This window comes from Vulpes lagopus, chromosome 6 (genome assembly GCF_018345385.1).
Source record: "Vulpes lagopus strain Blue_001 chromosome 6, ASM1834538v1, whole genome shotgun sequence".
Lineage (NCBI taxonomy): Eukaryota > Metazoa > Chordata > Mammalia > Carnivora > Canidae > Vulpes > Vulpes lagopus.
Genome location: NC_054829.1, coordinates 12,939,772 through 12,955,548, shown reverse-complemented (window position 1 = coordinate 12,955,548; position 15,777 = coordinate 12,939,772). Strand labels below are relative to the sequence as shown.

The 15,777-nt window shown below is 47.1% G+C and overlaps 1 protein-coding gene across 8 annotated transcripts in view; it reads right to left on the bottom strand.

Moving 5' to 3' along the window:
- FOXN3 (forkhead box N3) overlaps nucleotides 1-15,777 on the bottom strand; it is a 391,477-nt gene that overhangs the window by 112,248 nt on the left and 263,452 nt on the right. For all 8 annotated transcript variants that reach the window (XM_041758145.1, XM_041758151.1, XM_041758147.1 and 5 more), the window contains one exon: nucleotides 3,117-3,181. In XM_041758145.1, coding sequence (XP_041614079.1) covers nucleotides 3,117-3,181 — 65 coding nt within the window. The remainder of the gene's footprint in view (nucleotides 1-3,116; nucleotides 3,182-15,777) is intronic.

Genomic DNA, 15,777 nt, shown 5'->3' with positions numbered 1-15,777 from the left:
GTCCCTTTTTGGCGCGCAGCTAGGTTTCCATTGTACAAGAACTAAAGTACTCTCTGGTCCCCGAAACTGCTAACATCCTAAAATTGTCTCGAGCAGCTTAAATGGCATTTAAAATAAATACTGTGAATTGATGAAATGACCAATTATGTTAAGTACCCAGGCCTGTGTAATCTAAACCAAATCTTACCCTATTATCCTCAAAACTGCTAGATGATTCAGCACGCCCTCTCGCCAGTGACTCTGCAAGAACCAAATACAGAGGCCACACTCAAGGAGAACCTCAAGTGCTTCCTTCCAGTTAATTCTTGCAATTGGTTTTATGCTGGGGGAAAAAGAAAAAAATCGCTACCATGTTTCCACTCCATAGCTAATAAACACAACAACCACTAGACAACACCCAGGGGTTCCCACTGTATAACCATCGTGTCCTACTGTTCCATGGATTTCAGAGTCTGACTTCCTCCATCGCGTCTCTGGACATCACAGCGTTCTGAGGCATTGCCATGCCCTCCCCTGCCTACAGACTCCCGTTACCCATTTGTGCCATGCCTTTGATTGTTTCCACATGCCCACAAGCTACCTTCCAAGGTCTTGTTCAAGTGCCAGGGCTCCCAGGAACAGACAGGTCCCTCCTCTCCCACCCTCCTGACAAACATCGGCCTCCCTCCTCCAAACAACAGGACACATGTGCTCCTCTGCCAAGCCTCCGTGCATTTGGGCTCAAATGCCAGGGCCACTGCACAAAGCCGGTTTTCCACGAGGACCCCCTTGTAGACCAGCTCGGCTGGTTCTGCTTGTGAGGGGGGCCCACAATTGCTGGGCTTTGCCAGCAGGTCTCTGGGCCTCTAGGTCACCTTCTATCCTGGTTCTAGGAACTGGGTTCTTTAGGGCACCTGCTTGCCTTCAGTTCCGATCTCTGTGGTTGGGACCTACCCACAGAGTTCTTTCCTAGCCTAACTACCTGGAGAGATGCCCTCCTGCTGGCCACAGGGGAAAAGGAGGACCATGTGTGCATTTTGAAAATGTAAAGTATAAAAAGATGACAAAGTGAGTATAAATCAGGCATGTTTTCTTCTACTTGAGTCTGACCTAAACTGTCTACTGGTATGACTGGGCAGCTCCCTTCTTTATATATCCATATTTTTATTATAAAACTTTTGCTCATGGGCATTAGCAATTTCTTGATGGAACCAGTACCACCACCGAAGGAACACACAAATATTAATTAGGGATAACAGGCACATGGGTTTGAAAAATCTTAGTACCATAAAAGTGTGTTGAGAACTCTAACTGCAGATACAGCACATATACAGCAAGGAAATACTGCAGGGAAAAAAAATGAACAAAGCCTTGCCCACGCTCTCACACTCTGACCAAGAGTCTTCGGATTTTCACATGTACAAAAAAATTAATTTAATTAAAATAAAAAAAAATAGGAGGACTGCACTGAAGTGAATGTGGATTGAATAAGCATCTGAAATCTGTAATAATGTGATTCGCAATGCCCAGAATAATTAGAATTTTAAACCCTATCAGGAAGGGAAAAAAGGTCCACACCCATGAGATAGAATCTCAGAGTGAAACCACTCAATTTCAGAACCTTATTGATGTTTTCTTCATGCTTTTGCCCGGAGAAACAACCAGAAACTAATATCCTAAGAGCAAACCTTACTTAATGTGAAACTTAATGAATAAAAATCCTGTAAGAAAATGTGCTCGCTAAATAAAATCTCTCTTCTGAAAATAATCCAAACATGAATGATATCATTGTTACAGATCTAGAGGAAAAATAAATATGCACATAACTTTGAAATTCACTTGAAAAAACTCCCAAAGGCTCATCATAATTGGTCTCCATTTATGCTATCTGAAGGGAGAACAGATTTTTTTTTAATTATGTATTAATCTTTGAGAGTAGAGGGAGTTTCCTTTCTCCCTTAAATATTTAGGATATCTATAATGGTCATTAAAATGAGAATTGGTCAGACCTGCCTGCCTAAATTGCACCTGGACCAAGCAAAAAGGCCAGGAAATCCTTCGGTTCCCGATTTCACGGGCTATTAAAAAGACAGTATGTAATCGCATGGCCTATAAAACAACAAAAATGTGATGCCACCTCTTTGAGCTGCTCAGGAAACCTGAAGATAAATGTCCCTTTGCTCAGCCACATTTATATTCATTCTTTCACATACCTGGCCGGCCCTCGGCATGTGCTTCTCAGGAAAAGAGGCTTACCAGCTCTAAACCAACCTAAATGCACGGACCACTCCACACTATACGCCCAGTCCAGTTCTAAAGCTCTTGGTGCACCCAGACCCACCTGCAGCAGGCCAGTTGTGCCACTCTGACACCTAGCCGACCGACGGATGGGGACAGGGAGCTGAAGCCCACCAATTCCAGCTTATCTGCACAGATCTTCTAATCCAGAAGTTATCTAGAAGGTACCTCATGACTACTTTTAACCATTTACTCCTCTTTCACATTATTCAGTCATTTCAAAAGAAACTTAATAGCCAAAATAGAGATGAAAGGCAGTTGGAAATCCTTGAGCATGTTGGATAGGACAGCAAAGCAGCAAAGGGTGGGCTGGACAATAGGAAGGCTGTCCCCCCTGCAAAGGTCACTCATGGGGAACAGGAGAGGGGTGAATGAAGTCCCAGTCTGGGGAACAAACCACAGCCAATCCTCCAGGCACATGCAGATGGCTAGGGGACAGCAAGGAATAAGTGCACCACCACAATAACCAAAGTGCCAGAGCACCCCAAACAGATCACGGTGTTTGTTTTCACCAGCTTTCCAGCTCGGCTGATGCTACTGTCATATCCTAACTGCTACATCATTCTAGTTCCACCAAAGCCAGCCTAACACGTCTGAGATACGATCAGTGGTGGCAAATCAAAGAACCAGTTCCAGTTTCGGATTCACGGTTCATGGCAACCAGGAGGCGTGAGTAGGAAGAAATAAAGAGAACTGGACAAACGACCCCAACCCACAACAGCCACACTTCTCCAGACAGCGCCCACTGCTAAAGAGGACAGAGCTGTCCTGCGTGCTACCCAGCACAAGGGCACAGGGACAGGGGGTGGGGTGGGGGTGGGGGGCTCCTAGAGACCTACCTTGCAGAAGGGCTCCATTTCTCTTGAAGAAGGTACTGCCCGGCCAGATGGGTGGACCTGATGTGCTGAAACAGAAGAGACATCAGTGTCAGCACGGCTCATCTACACTCACTCCCTGCACTTAGCACAGCCAGCTCTCCAAACATGCCACTCAGAAGGCCTCCACACGCCTTCCCAATCACACATTATCTATGCCCTCCGAAAACACGTCTTTAAAAACCACGAGGCTCGTTTTAAGGGGAATGGGCTTCGTGTTTTACAGCACAGACCCTACCTGTGTGGGTATCCTGCTTCCTGTCCTGACCCTTTACCTTCTTGGGCACTGAAGTCATTTGTAGGTAAACGAAATGGCCAAGTCACATAGTTCACCATCACAACCTATAACTTACGAGTGGCTGCTAACTTATTCCCAGTTTTATGAATTTACTACGTGGCACACCTGCCTGTGATAAACACAAACTTGCCTTTTCTGGGCCTTTTTTCCCTCAGCATATGCAGAAAAGGCTTTGATTGACTCCTTCCCTCCCCCATCCTCTTGTATCCTGTTTTTAAGGTTTTTGCTTAAAACGTTGCACTCCATATTCTATAAAAAACATTTAGTAGATGTGCTACTGCCCATTGTCTGGTAGTAGGAGAGGCATGGAAGTACGATCAGTACACACAAAGACGCTTTACTACACATACAGAGGAGCATTTTCACTGTTTCTAGACGCCCGGTGAGAAACTTTATAACCAAGCCAGTCTCAGAAAAATGTCCTTGGAGTGGGAAGTGGGTTCTAGTAAATCAAGGATTGGTTTAGGTTAATGTTAGAAAGCACTTAGTCAAAAATGTTACTATATCCAACCCAAGAGGCAGTATAGATTACCTTTACGAAGACAGCCCATGGCAAGTGATACTGGCTAAGGTGCTGTCAATCACAATAGAAAAATTTATAGTTGGTCTGATAACAGAGTTGTAAATTTGGTGGGCAGGCGCACACAGAACAGGCTATCTGAAGGGCTCTGTAATGAACCCTTTGCCAGTCAACCAGGGCCTTTGCTAGGACAGGACAGCAATTGATGGTGTTAACAAGGAGACACGCCAGTGACAGGTTCTGCTGACCAAAGTTCCGTTACTAGACAGGTACAGATGGCACAACAGGTATGGGGACGTGGTACATGATTGGTGAGGTGCAGATGGGGAGAGAGAAAAGAGTGATCGCACGTAAAAATACTGTTAAATGTCAAAATAATGCCAAATATGCTAGAAAACACACTATGAGCCCTGACATAAGTGAACCTTTTTGTTTTGTTTTGCTTGGGATTGCCTATACTCAAAGTAAGCAAGAAGAACGCATCGAGGCTATAGCTTTTCCTGCAGTCCTCTCAGCTCTGTAGTTGTGGCCTCCGAGTGGCCAGGTTGCACAGGGCACCAGATCTGGCTGGGGTTTCAGGGCCACGGGATGTCGGCAAGCGGATTTTCTCTTCCATCTGATTCCTGTCCTATTCCATGGAGACTTTTAAGGCTCAAAGATGCATGAAAAATAATGTGCATTAAAATGCTCCAGATGATCTTTTAACAACTTCCTGCCAACTCCCTGGGATTTTACCATCTTATTTTTATAAGAAAGCAGGAAACAGCAAGCTGGCTGTTGCCAATTCTGCATCACCTGATTTCTAAAGATATTTAAAAACTGAGGACTTCATTATAGAGGAGTTGGTGCTTTGAGAGAATTCAATAATTGAGTCTTACTGCAGGAGCCTGAATATCCAGCTTACTTCCATCCAAATCTCCTCTTTATCCCGACCTTGATTTGGCTGAACGCTGAGCAGACGCCAGGCATGGAGTAAATGTGGGGAACTGAGGTCAGGTAAATCCAGTGGTTTAAGATAAGGAAAATTCTCTGCATGATAGAAATCTACTCGGCAATTTCTACAACATCCTTTTAATGTACCTAAGTCACTGATCACTATTCTGGTCCTTCTGTCGCAGTGCCCACATAATGGATACTTCCAGTCGTGGAGAGAGGTTTGGGCTGGCCCACCCACTTGCTCTTACCCGGCCCCACTGTCAGTGATGAATTCACCTACGGTCTCTTATGAGCTCAAGTTAAGCTGTTCCCTATCAGGCTAATTGCAAAGCTTTGGAGATCATTGGCCAGACAGTCCGCAGGCTTCTCTTGGATGGTCCCTCGAAATGGCTATTTCTAACTGTTAGGGGACTCAAGGATTCATTAAGTACCTATTGAGAACCATCCCTAGGGTTGAGAGGGACACAGGGGAAATACTAAAAGCCATATTTTATGGCCTCTACGAATTCACCTAGCACCAACCTCCTGTGACTGTGTTTAAAGAGACATAAATGAATACAGAAAGGCCAGTGGATACAGCTCAAGCGGTTGCAAGTTGGGGAGGCAGCAACATAATTTCCCTGCCCTCCATCTGGTCAAATTCCCAGCTTGTTGGCCTTTTAAGGCTCAAAGTTGGGTTTTTAAAAACTAGATGAAATTACCAAAATAGTGTTTATAAACCATAGGAATTTAGAGAAGAAGCTAATTGAAGTCTTCATAGGAGTTGCTGGAGCCACCTTGGAAACCATTCGTTCATGTGGCAAATGAAGAGGAGGGCAGTGTGGGTGTAGGCGGCTCTCTACACTCCATCACTTAAGTGTTGGTTGACTTGTAGGTGGTCACCACCATGAGAACTGGCCAACAGGGCCCCCTTAAACCCAGCAGAGTGGGTTTTAATCACCTCACCCACGTGCTCACACACAGGGTAGGATGCTGAGATAGCAAATTACCATTTACAAAGTACAACAATCAAAATTTTTCCAATGGGATCCTCCATGCAGTGAGTGGGCGGGCAGAAGGAGGATCTGAAGAGATGGAGGCCCCAAGAGGTGAAGGGACTTGTCCAAGCATCACAAGCCTGGTAAATGATCAGTCCAAGACCAGGCGGGGGCTTCCAGTGCCAGCCCACTGTGTCAAAATGTACACATCAGTGGGCCCAACCTCAACTCATCTTCCAGTCTGTTGGCACCTGAACTCTTGTCTATCCTTCTCCGTGGAAGGAAGCTGTGGATGGTATTTCACAAAGAATCTCAAGGTAAATGGCTAAAATCATCAACACAGGAAACAACAGGTGTTGGCAAAGATGCAGGAAAAGGGCAACCCTCTTACACTGTTGGTGTGAATGCAAACTGGTACAGCCATTCTGGAGAACAGCATGGAGGTTCCTCAAAAAGTTAAAAATAAAACTATGATCCAGCAATTGCACTACTAGGTATTTATCCAAAGGATACAAAAATATGGATTAGAAGGGATACATGCACCCTGATGTTTATAGCAGCATCATCAACAATAGCCCAGTTATGGAAAGAGCTCAAATGCCCATCAAGTGATGAATGGATAAAGAAGATGTGGGGTGTATATACATACATACACACACACACACACACACACACACCGGAATATATCTCAGCTATAAAAAAGAATGAAATCTTGCCATTTGCAATGATGCAGACGGGGCTAGAGTGTATTATGTTAAGAGAAATAAATCAGTCAGAAAAAGATAAAGATCATAGGAGTTCACTCATATGTGGAATTTAAGAAATAAAACAGATGAGTATGGGTGGGAAGGGGGGGCAAACTGTAAAACAGACTCTTAACTAGAGAGAACATACTGAGGGTCGCTGGAGAGGAGAGGTGGGTGGGGGGATGGGGTCACTGGGTGACAGGCATCAAGGAGGGCACCTGGGATAAGCACTGGGTGTTCTATGCAACTGATGAATCACTAAATTCTACACCTGAAACTAATATTATACTCCATAACAACTAACTAGAATTTAAATAAAAATGTGAAGCAAGCAAACAAGAATCTCAAGGCAAAATCCCAGGTTAGAGAAAGCAATCAGGCTTATCACATGTGAAAGACAGACACATGGGCTCATAATTAGCAGAAGCAGCACAATTCAGACTCCACAAATGTTTCATCTCAACGCTTTAACAAAATTCCGTGACCTTCAGCACTAGATGGCAGACCCACTTGGGACAAAGGAAGCTGACCAACAGGGTAAGAGGGCTCTGTCTGCCAGAAAACCAGTTTGCAAACTGGCATTTGAGGCCACAGCTCTGGGCTGATCATTGGAACTAGAGCTAAGCCAGCAAAAATCTCAAGAGAGGAATGATACCATCTCGAACAGCATACCCAGCGTTTGCAGATCTCAGCCCCCAGTCGCTTCCTGGGCTGGACCCTCGAAGCTGCATTACTTGGAACCCCCAAGGGGACACCCATTGAGCCAACAGGTCATACAGCCCGAAGGTGGCTCTTGGCATAAAGATGCATCCTGTCATGGTTTTCCCCTTCACTCATGAGCTTTCATCATTGTGAGAACCAGACAGACTGTGACCAAGACCCTGGGAACTTCTGCCAAGATCCATACACAGGCCTGGACCTTCTGTGAGTCTAATGAAAAGCAGAATAAGAAATGTACTTTTTTTTCTAAGTACTTTAAAAAAAAAAAAAAAGGGTACTTTTCTCTAAGAACTCAGCTCTGGAATGTGAACCGGGGTATCTAAAAGAGAGTACAGGATGCTACAACATGAGTGCACCTTGAGGACATTATACTAAGTGAAATAAGCTGGAGACAAAGGGACAAATACTGTGCTAGACTCTAGTGGTCAAAATTCACGAAAACAGAAAGGAGAATGGAGGTTGCCAGGGGCGGAGGGGAGGGTTAAGAGTTGTTTAATGGCTACCCAGGTTTTCTAAGATAGAGTTCCACTTACACATCAATGCAAGTGTACTGCACCATACACCCCCCCCCCAAAAAAATACTTAAGATGGTTAATATTTAATGCTAAATATATTTTTACCACAATTACATTTTTTAAAATGTAAAACTAGAAACAGAGAGAGGGGAAGAGAGCGCATGAGTGAAGGAACATGTGCAAGAAAGACTCTAAGAAATAAAGTCTAAAGAGTTTTGGTCAGTGAAGGACCAACCTATGTGCTGTGTCTCTGAAGGGACAATTAGCATCTCTTCTAGAATGGTCCACAACACACTTAAGAAAGCAGAAAGCCTGAACTGACTAAGGAAAAGGAAAAGAAAAAGGATATAGTGAGAACCAGTCTATCCAAATCTAGTATTTACAGAGGCCAGGGCTTGACGGATACTTTGTAGGCAACTGAACAGCCTCCTGTCATAGTCTTAGCTCCGGAAACAGAGGGTGAAGGCAATGCTTGGACATCTACCACCAGACTGTGTTCACCGCAAAATAAAACACTCAAAGCACTTGTGATAGCAGGGGAATCCCTCCCCCCAAATATCTGAAATTCTATTGTTTTAAGCCTGTGTATTCATCACCAGGAAATAACAGAAAAACAAATGTGACCGACACCACACACTGACACAACCCCCCTGGGGGAAGGAGGCCAGTCATTGAGGTTTGGAATGAAGGCATCAGAGCAGACTGGACTGAGAGAGGCAAGTAAGAAGGTATAAAGTTTCACAAAATATCATTCCTAATTTGAGAAGCACCCTGAAAGAGCTCAAAGTTCAGCATCCTTGGTTGGGGCCATTCTCGATACTTTTATGACCTTCCAAATAAAACAGGGCATGACGACATTTCAAGGGCATCTCCAGTGGCCCCCTGGTCCCAACTGAGATGTGGCGGGGACAGCACAAGATGTGGACACTGGAGTTTGTGCGAAACACCGCCTGAGTGGTTTTTCACTTGGCCACGTCTCAACGGCATGCCCACAAAGTGGGGACAATGACAGCAGCCGGAGCTCGGGGATGAGACATGAAAACGCACATCAAAGGGACACGGGCAAACTGTGAGAAACCCCTGGTGATCCTGATGACTAGGACCCTGTGCTTGGTGCCAGCACTTCCCCTACACCCTGTGCCATCCCCCAGTTTGGCTCTCTATTCCTGTGATGGGCAAGGCAGCCCCGCCTTCATCCTCCTCTTTTCTTCCCAGATGCTTGGAGGTCATCTCATCGTGAATGCTCCAGTCCCGGGCAGCCATGAACAGTTTATAAAAATCAACAGGCTGCAAGCTGCAAGAAGCAGCTTCACAGAGGCCACCTCCTTTAAAGAAAGCTAAGAACAAAGAAGAGAGAACCCTGGGCGCCTGGGTGGCTGTCAGTTAAGTGTCTGACTCTCAGTTTCGGCTCAGTCATGATCTCAGGGTCATGAGATCGAGCCCCGAGTTGGGCTCCCCGCTCAGCAAGGAGTCTGCCTGGGATTCGTTTCTTCTCCCTCTCCCTCTGCCCCTCCCCTTGCTCATACGCCTGTGTGCATGCTCTCTCTCTCTCAAATAAATAAAATCTTTAAAAAATAATAAAATAAAATAAAGAGATAACTCTGTAATCCTGCAGAGATCCAAACTGGCGAGCACAGCTGCCCATAGTGACCTTCCAGGGTCTGGTGGAAACAGACCAGGACAGGTGGATTCTCGAGAAGGCGTTGCTAAAACGTATGGACAAAAAGGATCCGAGACCACAAGAGCCAGAACTGAGAGCCTGGCAAGATCACCCTGAGGGCAAAACACAGACCGTGGTAAGAAATGCAGTTACTCTGTTACCTCAGCCAAGTAAGAAAAACTAGAGATTCCAAATGGATCGCCCTATAAAGAGCTCTTGGGGGCCCATCACGGCCAAGACCCCGGATGTGTGGGGGCTGAAAGGCTGAAAGGCCTGTGAGAACCAGACAGAGGCGGGTGGCTGTTGTGGGGCACAAGCTCCTGTGTTATTTTAAATGAATCAGTGTTTCAAAAACGGTCCCCCAAGCACACCCTGGAGTTTAGGCTTCCCTCCTTGGGCACGTCCGTGAACTTGTTGACCCGTGTCGCAGGGTTTCTTAATAACCTCGGCACTACTGACCGTTGGGGCCAGAGAATTCTTTGTCACGGGGGCTTGCCCTGGGCCCCGGAGGATGTCTGGCAGCCTCCCCAGCCTCTACCCGCGGGGTACCAGCAGCAACCCCTCCCCTGCTGTCACAACTACAGATGTCTCCAGACACTGCCCCACACCCACTGGCTGCCCGACTAGGCCGGCCCCAATCATCAACCACTTGCCAAATCCCAAACCTTTCCCTCCACATCTCCATCCGGCAACATCACCTCCTCTTTTCCAAAACCAAGGCCATTCGGCAGAAGCTCGTTCGCCCTGTTATCTCCACCTGCGCACGTACCTTCTTCCTCTCAAAGTGGCCTCTGGGGCCTATGCTCCCTCCACCGCCCCCCGGACTCCGAGTCTCCGCCGACCCCTCCCTTCAGAGGGCTCAGCACTTCTCTCACCTCGTCCATTTCCAAACCCCGACGAGCAGCTCCCAGAGCCCCACCACGCACGAGCAGGGCCCCTGAGCCGGCCGGGCCTCCACCCCGTCGCCTGGCTGCCTGCGGGGACTGGCCACAGGCCCCTCGCGTGGACGTCAGCAGGGGCCTCGCGGTCCCCCGGCCGTTCCGGGCAGAGGGCCCTTGCGCCTGCGGCCTCCTGCCCTCCTCCATGAACCCGCCAGAGGCTTGCCTTTACGCTCCGGCTGACATAAATTCCCTGACTTCCGACGTGACCCCTTAGAATCCTTTCCAATTTTAATCTCAGCACACCCTCCTAGCCCGGTTCTCCTCGTCCTCCCCTCCTTTCCACGCACCCCGCGAGCTCTCTGCCCAGCCTCGGCCCCGCAACGATGGGCCTTCCTAGGATGTCAGCCCTCGCTCTTCCCACCTCCTACTCCTTTCCTAGAAGAGTTTATGGAACCACGGGAAACCCGCCTTTTCCAATTCTGTATCTCCAGCTGACCTTGGCGGTCGCCTCTGGAATGTACCTCTGGCTGCGTCCTGACATGATCCTCAGCTCCTGCCCCATCGATCCTGTCAATGAAGGGTCAGGCTTCCCGCCTCTGCCTGCCCTGGCGATGGTCCCCATGGGCATTTCCTCACTGCCCCGGGTCTCTCATGGTCTCTGTGAGTCCCCCAGGGCTGCCACAACAAACTACCATAGTTGAGTGGCAGTTGAGTTGAGAAATTTCTTGTCTCACAGTCCTGGAGGCTGTAAGTCCAAGGTCAACGTTGGATCCATCTAAGGGCTATACGTGAGAATCAGTTCCATGGCTCTTCCGGAGTTTCTGGATTTGATGGCAAACTCTGGTTTTCCTTGGCGTTTGCATGCAACACCCTGTCTCTACCTTCATGTTTACACGGCCTGGTGTGTACTTGTCTGTGTCCAAAATTCCCCTTTTCATACTGGCTTAGGAGCCCACCCTAGGGCAGTGTGATCTAACTGTAACTAGTTACACCTACAATGACCTTATTTCCACATCAGGTCATAGTCTAAGGTACTAGGTGTTAGGACATCGACATAGGTATCTGAGGGGGAGAGGGGACACTCAAACCCTAAGAGTGTCCACGGCGGTCTCTCTTCTCACGTGGTGCACTCACTCTCCACAACGCCTAGACACCTTTGTCTCTTCCTTCCTTAAATCTCTGCCACCTACTGCAGTGCTTGGAACTTGGCTACCACCTATCAAGTATTTGTTGAGGGAATAGAAGTTTACAATGTAACTCAGCATTCCTCACAAAAACAAAGCAGGGGAAAAAAAAAATCACTCATCCTTCAGTGATCACCTGTAAAATTCTCAAGTTCAAAATTTGGGAGTGTACAACACCTGCCTCTCCCACACTCCTGTCTGCGGTCACCCAGTGCTGCCCAGACTTTCTTTCTAAGGATCAACAGCGTCAACCTATATGCGGGTGTTCTTACTGGTGCCTTAACAAATCTCCCCTGACCCCAGGCCTCCCTGCCTAAGACCCTTAGTAGCCTTCTCCAAGCACAGCCAAGCATGGGCATCTCCATTTGCTGTGCCCTTGCTTTGCAAACTGCTCCTCAGGAAACCCCCAGGAGCTGCCCCTGGTGCTGCCTCTGGTGGGGCTGGGGATGGGTGTCTTGGTGCGGTCCTGAGCCAGTGTCAACAAAGCAGTGATTCTTTCTTGTGCCTTATGTATTGAGTTCCCACATAATTTCTCATTTGAAGAGTTTGGTGATTACAAAAATGTGGGGAAAACCAATAGTTTGTAGGGCAGAGTCAAAGCCAACAGGTTCCCTGCCCTCGGAAGTCTCGATAGTCTTCCCCAGAGTGTTCTCCTTGTTACCCAGGATGCAACCCTGACAGGGTCTCTGGAGCACACGTGGACCCCATATACCTCCAAGGCCCATCCATCCAAGCCAGTGCTGTTCCCCTCTGCCTGAAATGCCCCGGTTCCCGTGTTCTCTCTGCCTGTTGAGGTGCCATCTGTCCAGCATTTCACAACTCAAATCCCAGGTCCCAGGGAGAACGGATGCTCCCGGTCACTCCTAACCCTGGGACCTCTCCCCTCCGCTGAACTGGTTTAGTAATTACTACCTTGGGAACTGATCCTACTCTGCAATGTTGTCTGATCTGATGACTTCTTACACCTTTAATTCACTTTCCATAGGTCTGTGTCTTGACTTCCAAAGAGCAGAAATGCCATGTGGGCAGAGACCAAAGGTGACTTCCCTCCTAGAACGTGGCCAACGTTGCTGCACACACAAGATGGGTGTCCTTACTCTACTAAGTGATTTTATGAAACAGCAGAAACGCTACTCAGAATTACTTCAAACACTAAGGATTAAAAAAAAAAAAATCTCTGAGACATAATTAAGTCTCTTAGCAAGGAACTAGCCTGTATAGTAACATTCCTTCTCTGTCATCATTTCAGATAAAAAACTTAAAAATCTTTAAAAATGGAAACGAAATGATAAATCTCATCACTGATGGTTAAGTAATAGGTTAGGTAATTTAGATTACTCTTTTCTCTGATTTCTTGATTACTTAGGAATATATAAATAACTAGATAAGTACATGTATATTTCTGATAATATGGAATGCACGTTTGGGTCCACTGAAGAAATGCTGCTTGAAACCCCAGCTATGATTTTAGATGCATACAGCTCATGATACATTTTATGAACAGATGCAAAGGTGTTTATCATTATCTCCGTGCCACACAGTTTCTAATTTTACATATGAAAACCAAGGCATCATTCAGCATAAAGTACATTATTTGCATGATATATTTGCATTTGTAAAACACCCACATTTACTTTTACTGCTTAATGGGCCTGGTTAAAATGGGCCACTCTATATAAATGGAGCACACTGGTTCCCAACTCAATGGTGCTGATAAGAAAACGACTCCTTTTAGATGCAAATGAACCTACTAATCACAATTAAAATGGTGGAGTTGAGGGAAGCTGAGCAGCTGTTCTAAGAGCTACAAGTCTAGGGCCAGTTTGGTTCTAGCTTAATCTTCAGAGCTGCCTGGGACTCCCCAGAGGACATCTGCCTGGATGAGGGTAGGGGGAGGGATACACCAACGGGATAAACTTTATCTAAAGGTGGATGGGAGAGAGCCACGGCCTGACTGCAGGTGTGGCCCATCCAGCCAGGTTAACCCAAACCTATCCGTAGGGCCAGATTTCACTCAGTCCGGTTCAAAGAACAAACACAAGCTGAGCAGAAGGGAGGAGGCCAGCATTTGTAAAACTCAGGGAGGGAAAGCAAGCCACATCCAGGAAGAGTCAAATAACTGGAAACATGCCCTTAAAATGGTGCAGTCACTGTGGAAAACAGTAGGGTGGTTCCTCAAAAAAATTACACATAGAATTAACCATATGATCCAGTAGTTCCTCTTCTCGATACACACGAAAAGAACCGAAAGAACTCAAAGACATACTTGTACACCCTTGTTTATAGTGGCACTATTCACAACAGGCAAAAAGTGGAAGCAACCCAAGTGTCCGTCAATGGATGAATAGACAAAGACTACGGTATACACACGCAATGGTCCTGAGCCTCAGAAGAAGGAAATTCTGGCACATGCTATCACATAGCCGAGCCGTGAGGCCTTAACCTGTGAGATACACCAGTCACAATGAGACCGACACAGTCTGCTGCCGCTTACATGAGGTGCCCAGGGCAGTCAAAATCATGAGACAGGAAGCAGAACGGTGGTGGCCAGGGGTTGTGGAGAGGATCGCGCGAGTGCTGTTTCGTGGGTACACAGTTCCAGTTTCGGAGAAGATGAAAAAGTTCTGGAGATGGATGATGCCAATGGCTGCACAACAAGTGAATGTACTTAATGGTATCAAACTGTACACTTAAAAATGATTAAGATAATGAGTTTCTATTACATGTATTTTACTACAACTTCAAAATAAATAATAGATTAGATAGATAATCAAATAGGCAGACATTCCCTAGTGACTGGCCAGACACCGGTGGGGCAGGTGGTGCTGCTCTGTTTCCTCTGTCCTGAGGGTCTGGAAAGGGGAGCAGGTTTGCCCATCTTTTCTTGCTTATCTGCTCACTGAATAAACACGCTTGGGCAGCCCGGGTGGCTCAGTGGTTTAGTGCTGCCTTCAGCCCAGGGCGTGATCCTGGAGACCCAGGATCGAGTCCCACGTCGGGCTCCCTGCATGGAGCCTGCTTCTCCTTCTGCCTGTGTCTCTGCCTCTCTCTTTCTGTGTCTCTCATGAATAAATAAATAAAAATCTTTTTAAAAAATCTTTAAACACACTTTTACATGTGCTATGGGGACATGGCAGTAAAGAAACCATCCTGCTCTTTGAGAGGCAGGGACATGAATGGGTAAACAGACAAAGGATTTGGGGTGGCACAGAGAATGACACACAGGTCTGGACACATAGCAGTGAGACCACTGCCTTTGGGTCCCTTGACTATTATGCCAGGAATCCATGAATGAAACTAGACACAACCCCTTCTTGTTGGACAGAAACCACCAAAGATCTTCTCTCTTCCATGAAGACCAATCTGACATGAGCTTTACCTGCTTCTTTGCAATCTGATTAGCATTGGCCTGGACACATGGACTTCAGTACCAACTGTCTTGCTAGTTGCCTAGCTGCCTTCCCTGGGACGCTGCAGATTCCCCCAAAGGTGTCATCCACTGAGCTGGATGCTCAGCATGTGGCCTGTACTAAGTGCTCCCTAAACACCGACCACCATCAGAGCCCTGGGAGCAGTCGCTTCAGAGACTCTTGGGTGCATTCCTGGGGAGTTGAAACCTGGAGGAGTTCCCATGGAATTTCCCTGTCTCAGCATCGCTGCCCCAGGAATAGGGACATGAAGCCCCCTCAGGGAATAGTTTGTCTGCTGATGGCAGTTCTCTGCAATGGAGCGGCTGCTGGTGGCACAGGGACAGCTCCTGGCCTTCCCCTCTGGCTGTGCAGGCGTGGAGGGGCTCCACGACTGACTACATCCAGATCTTTCCTCCCTGGGCAGCAGTTCTGCGGACACCTTGACAGAGTACCAGGAACTCCGCTGAATATGTGGAACCAGTTGGGGACTGCAGACAGAACTGGTATAGCTGGAGACAGGTGACAGCGGGGAAACCTTTATCTAAAAATCTAAGAATGGACTCCCTTCAGAAGAAATGCCTCTTAAGTGAAAATATTATTTCATCGTGAACTCAATGACAAGTGTCACTTACATCCTTGGGTCCTGTCCCCTAACCCAGAAGCAGGAAGGGCGGCACGTGGGTACCTTCTGTCCCAGGATGGCAGGCTCATTCTGAGGCCATGACACACAACCACACGCTGCCCAACACAGGTAATGTGAAGTACAACCTTACCTCTC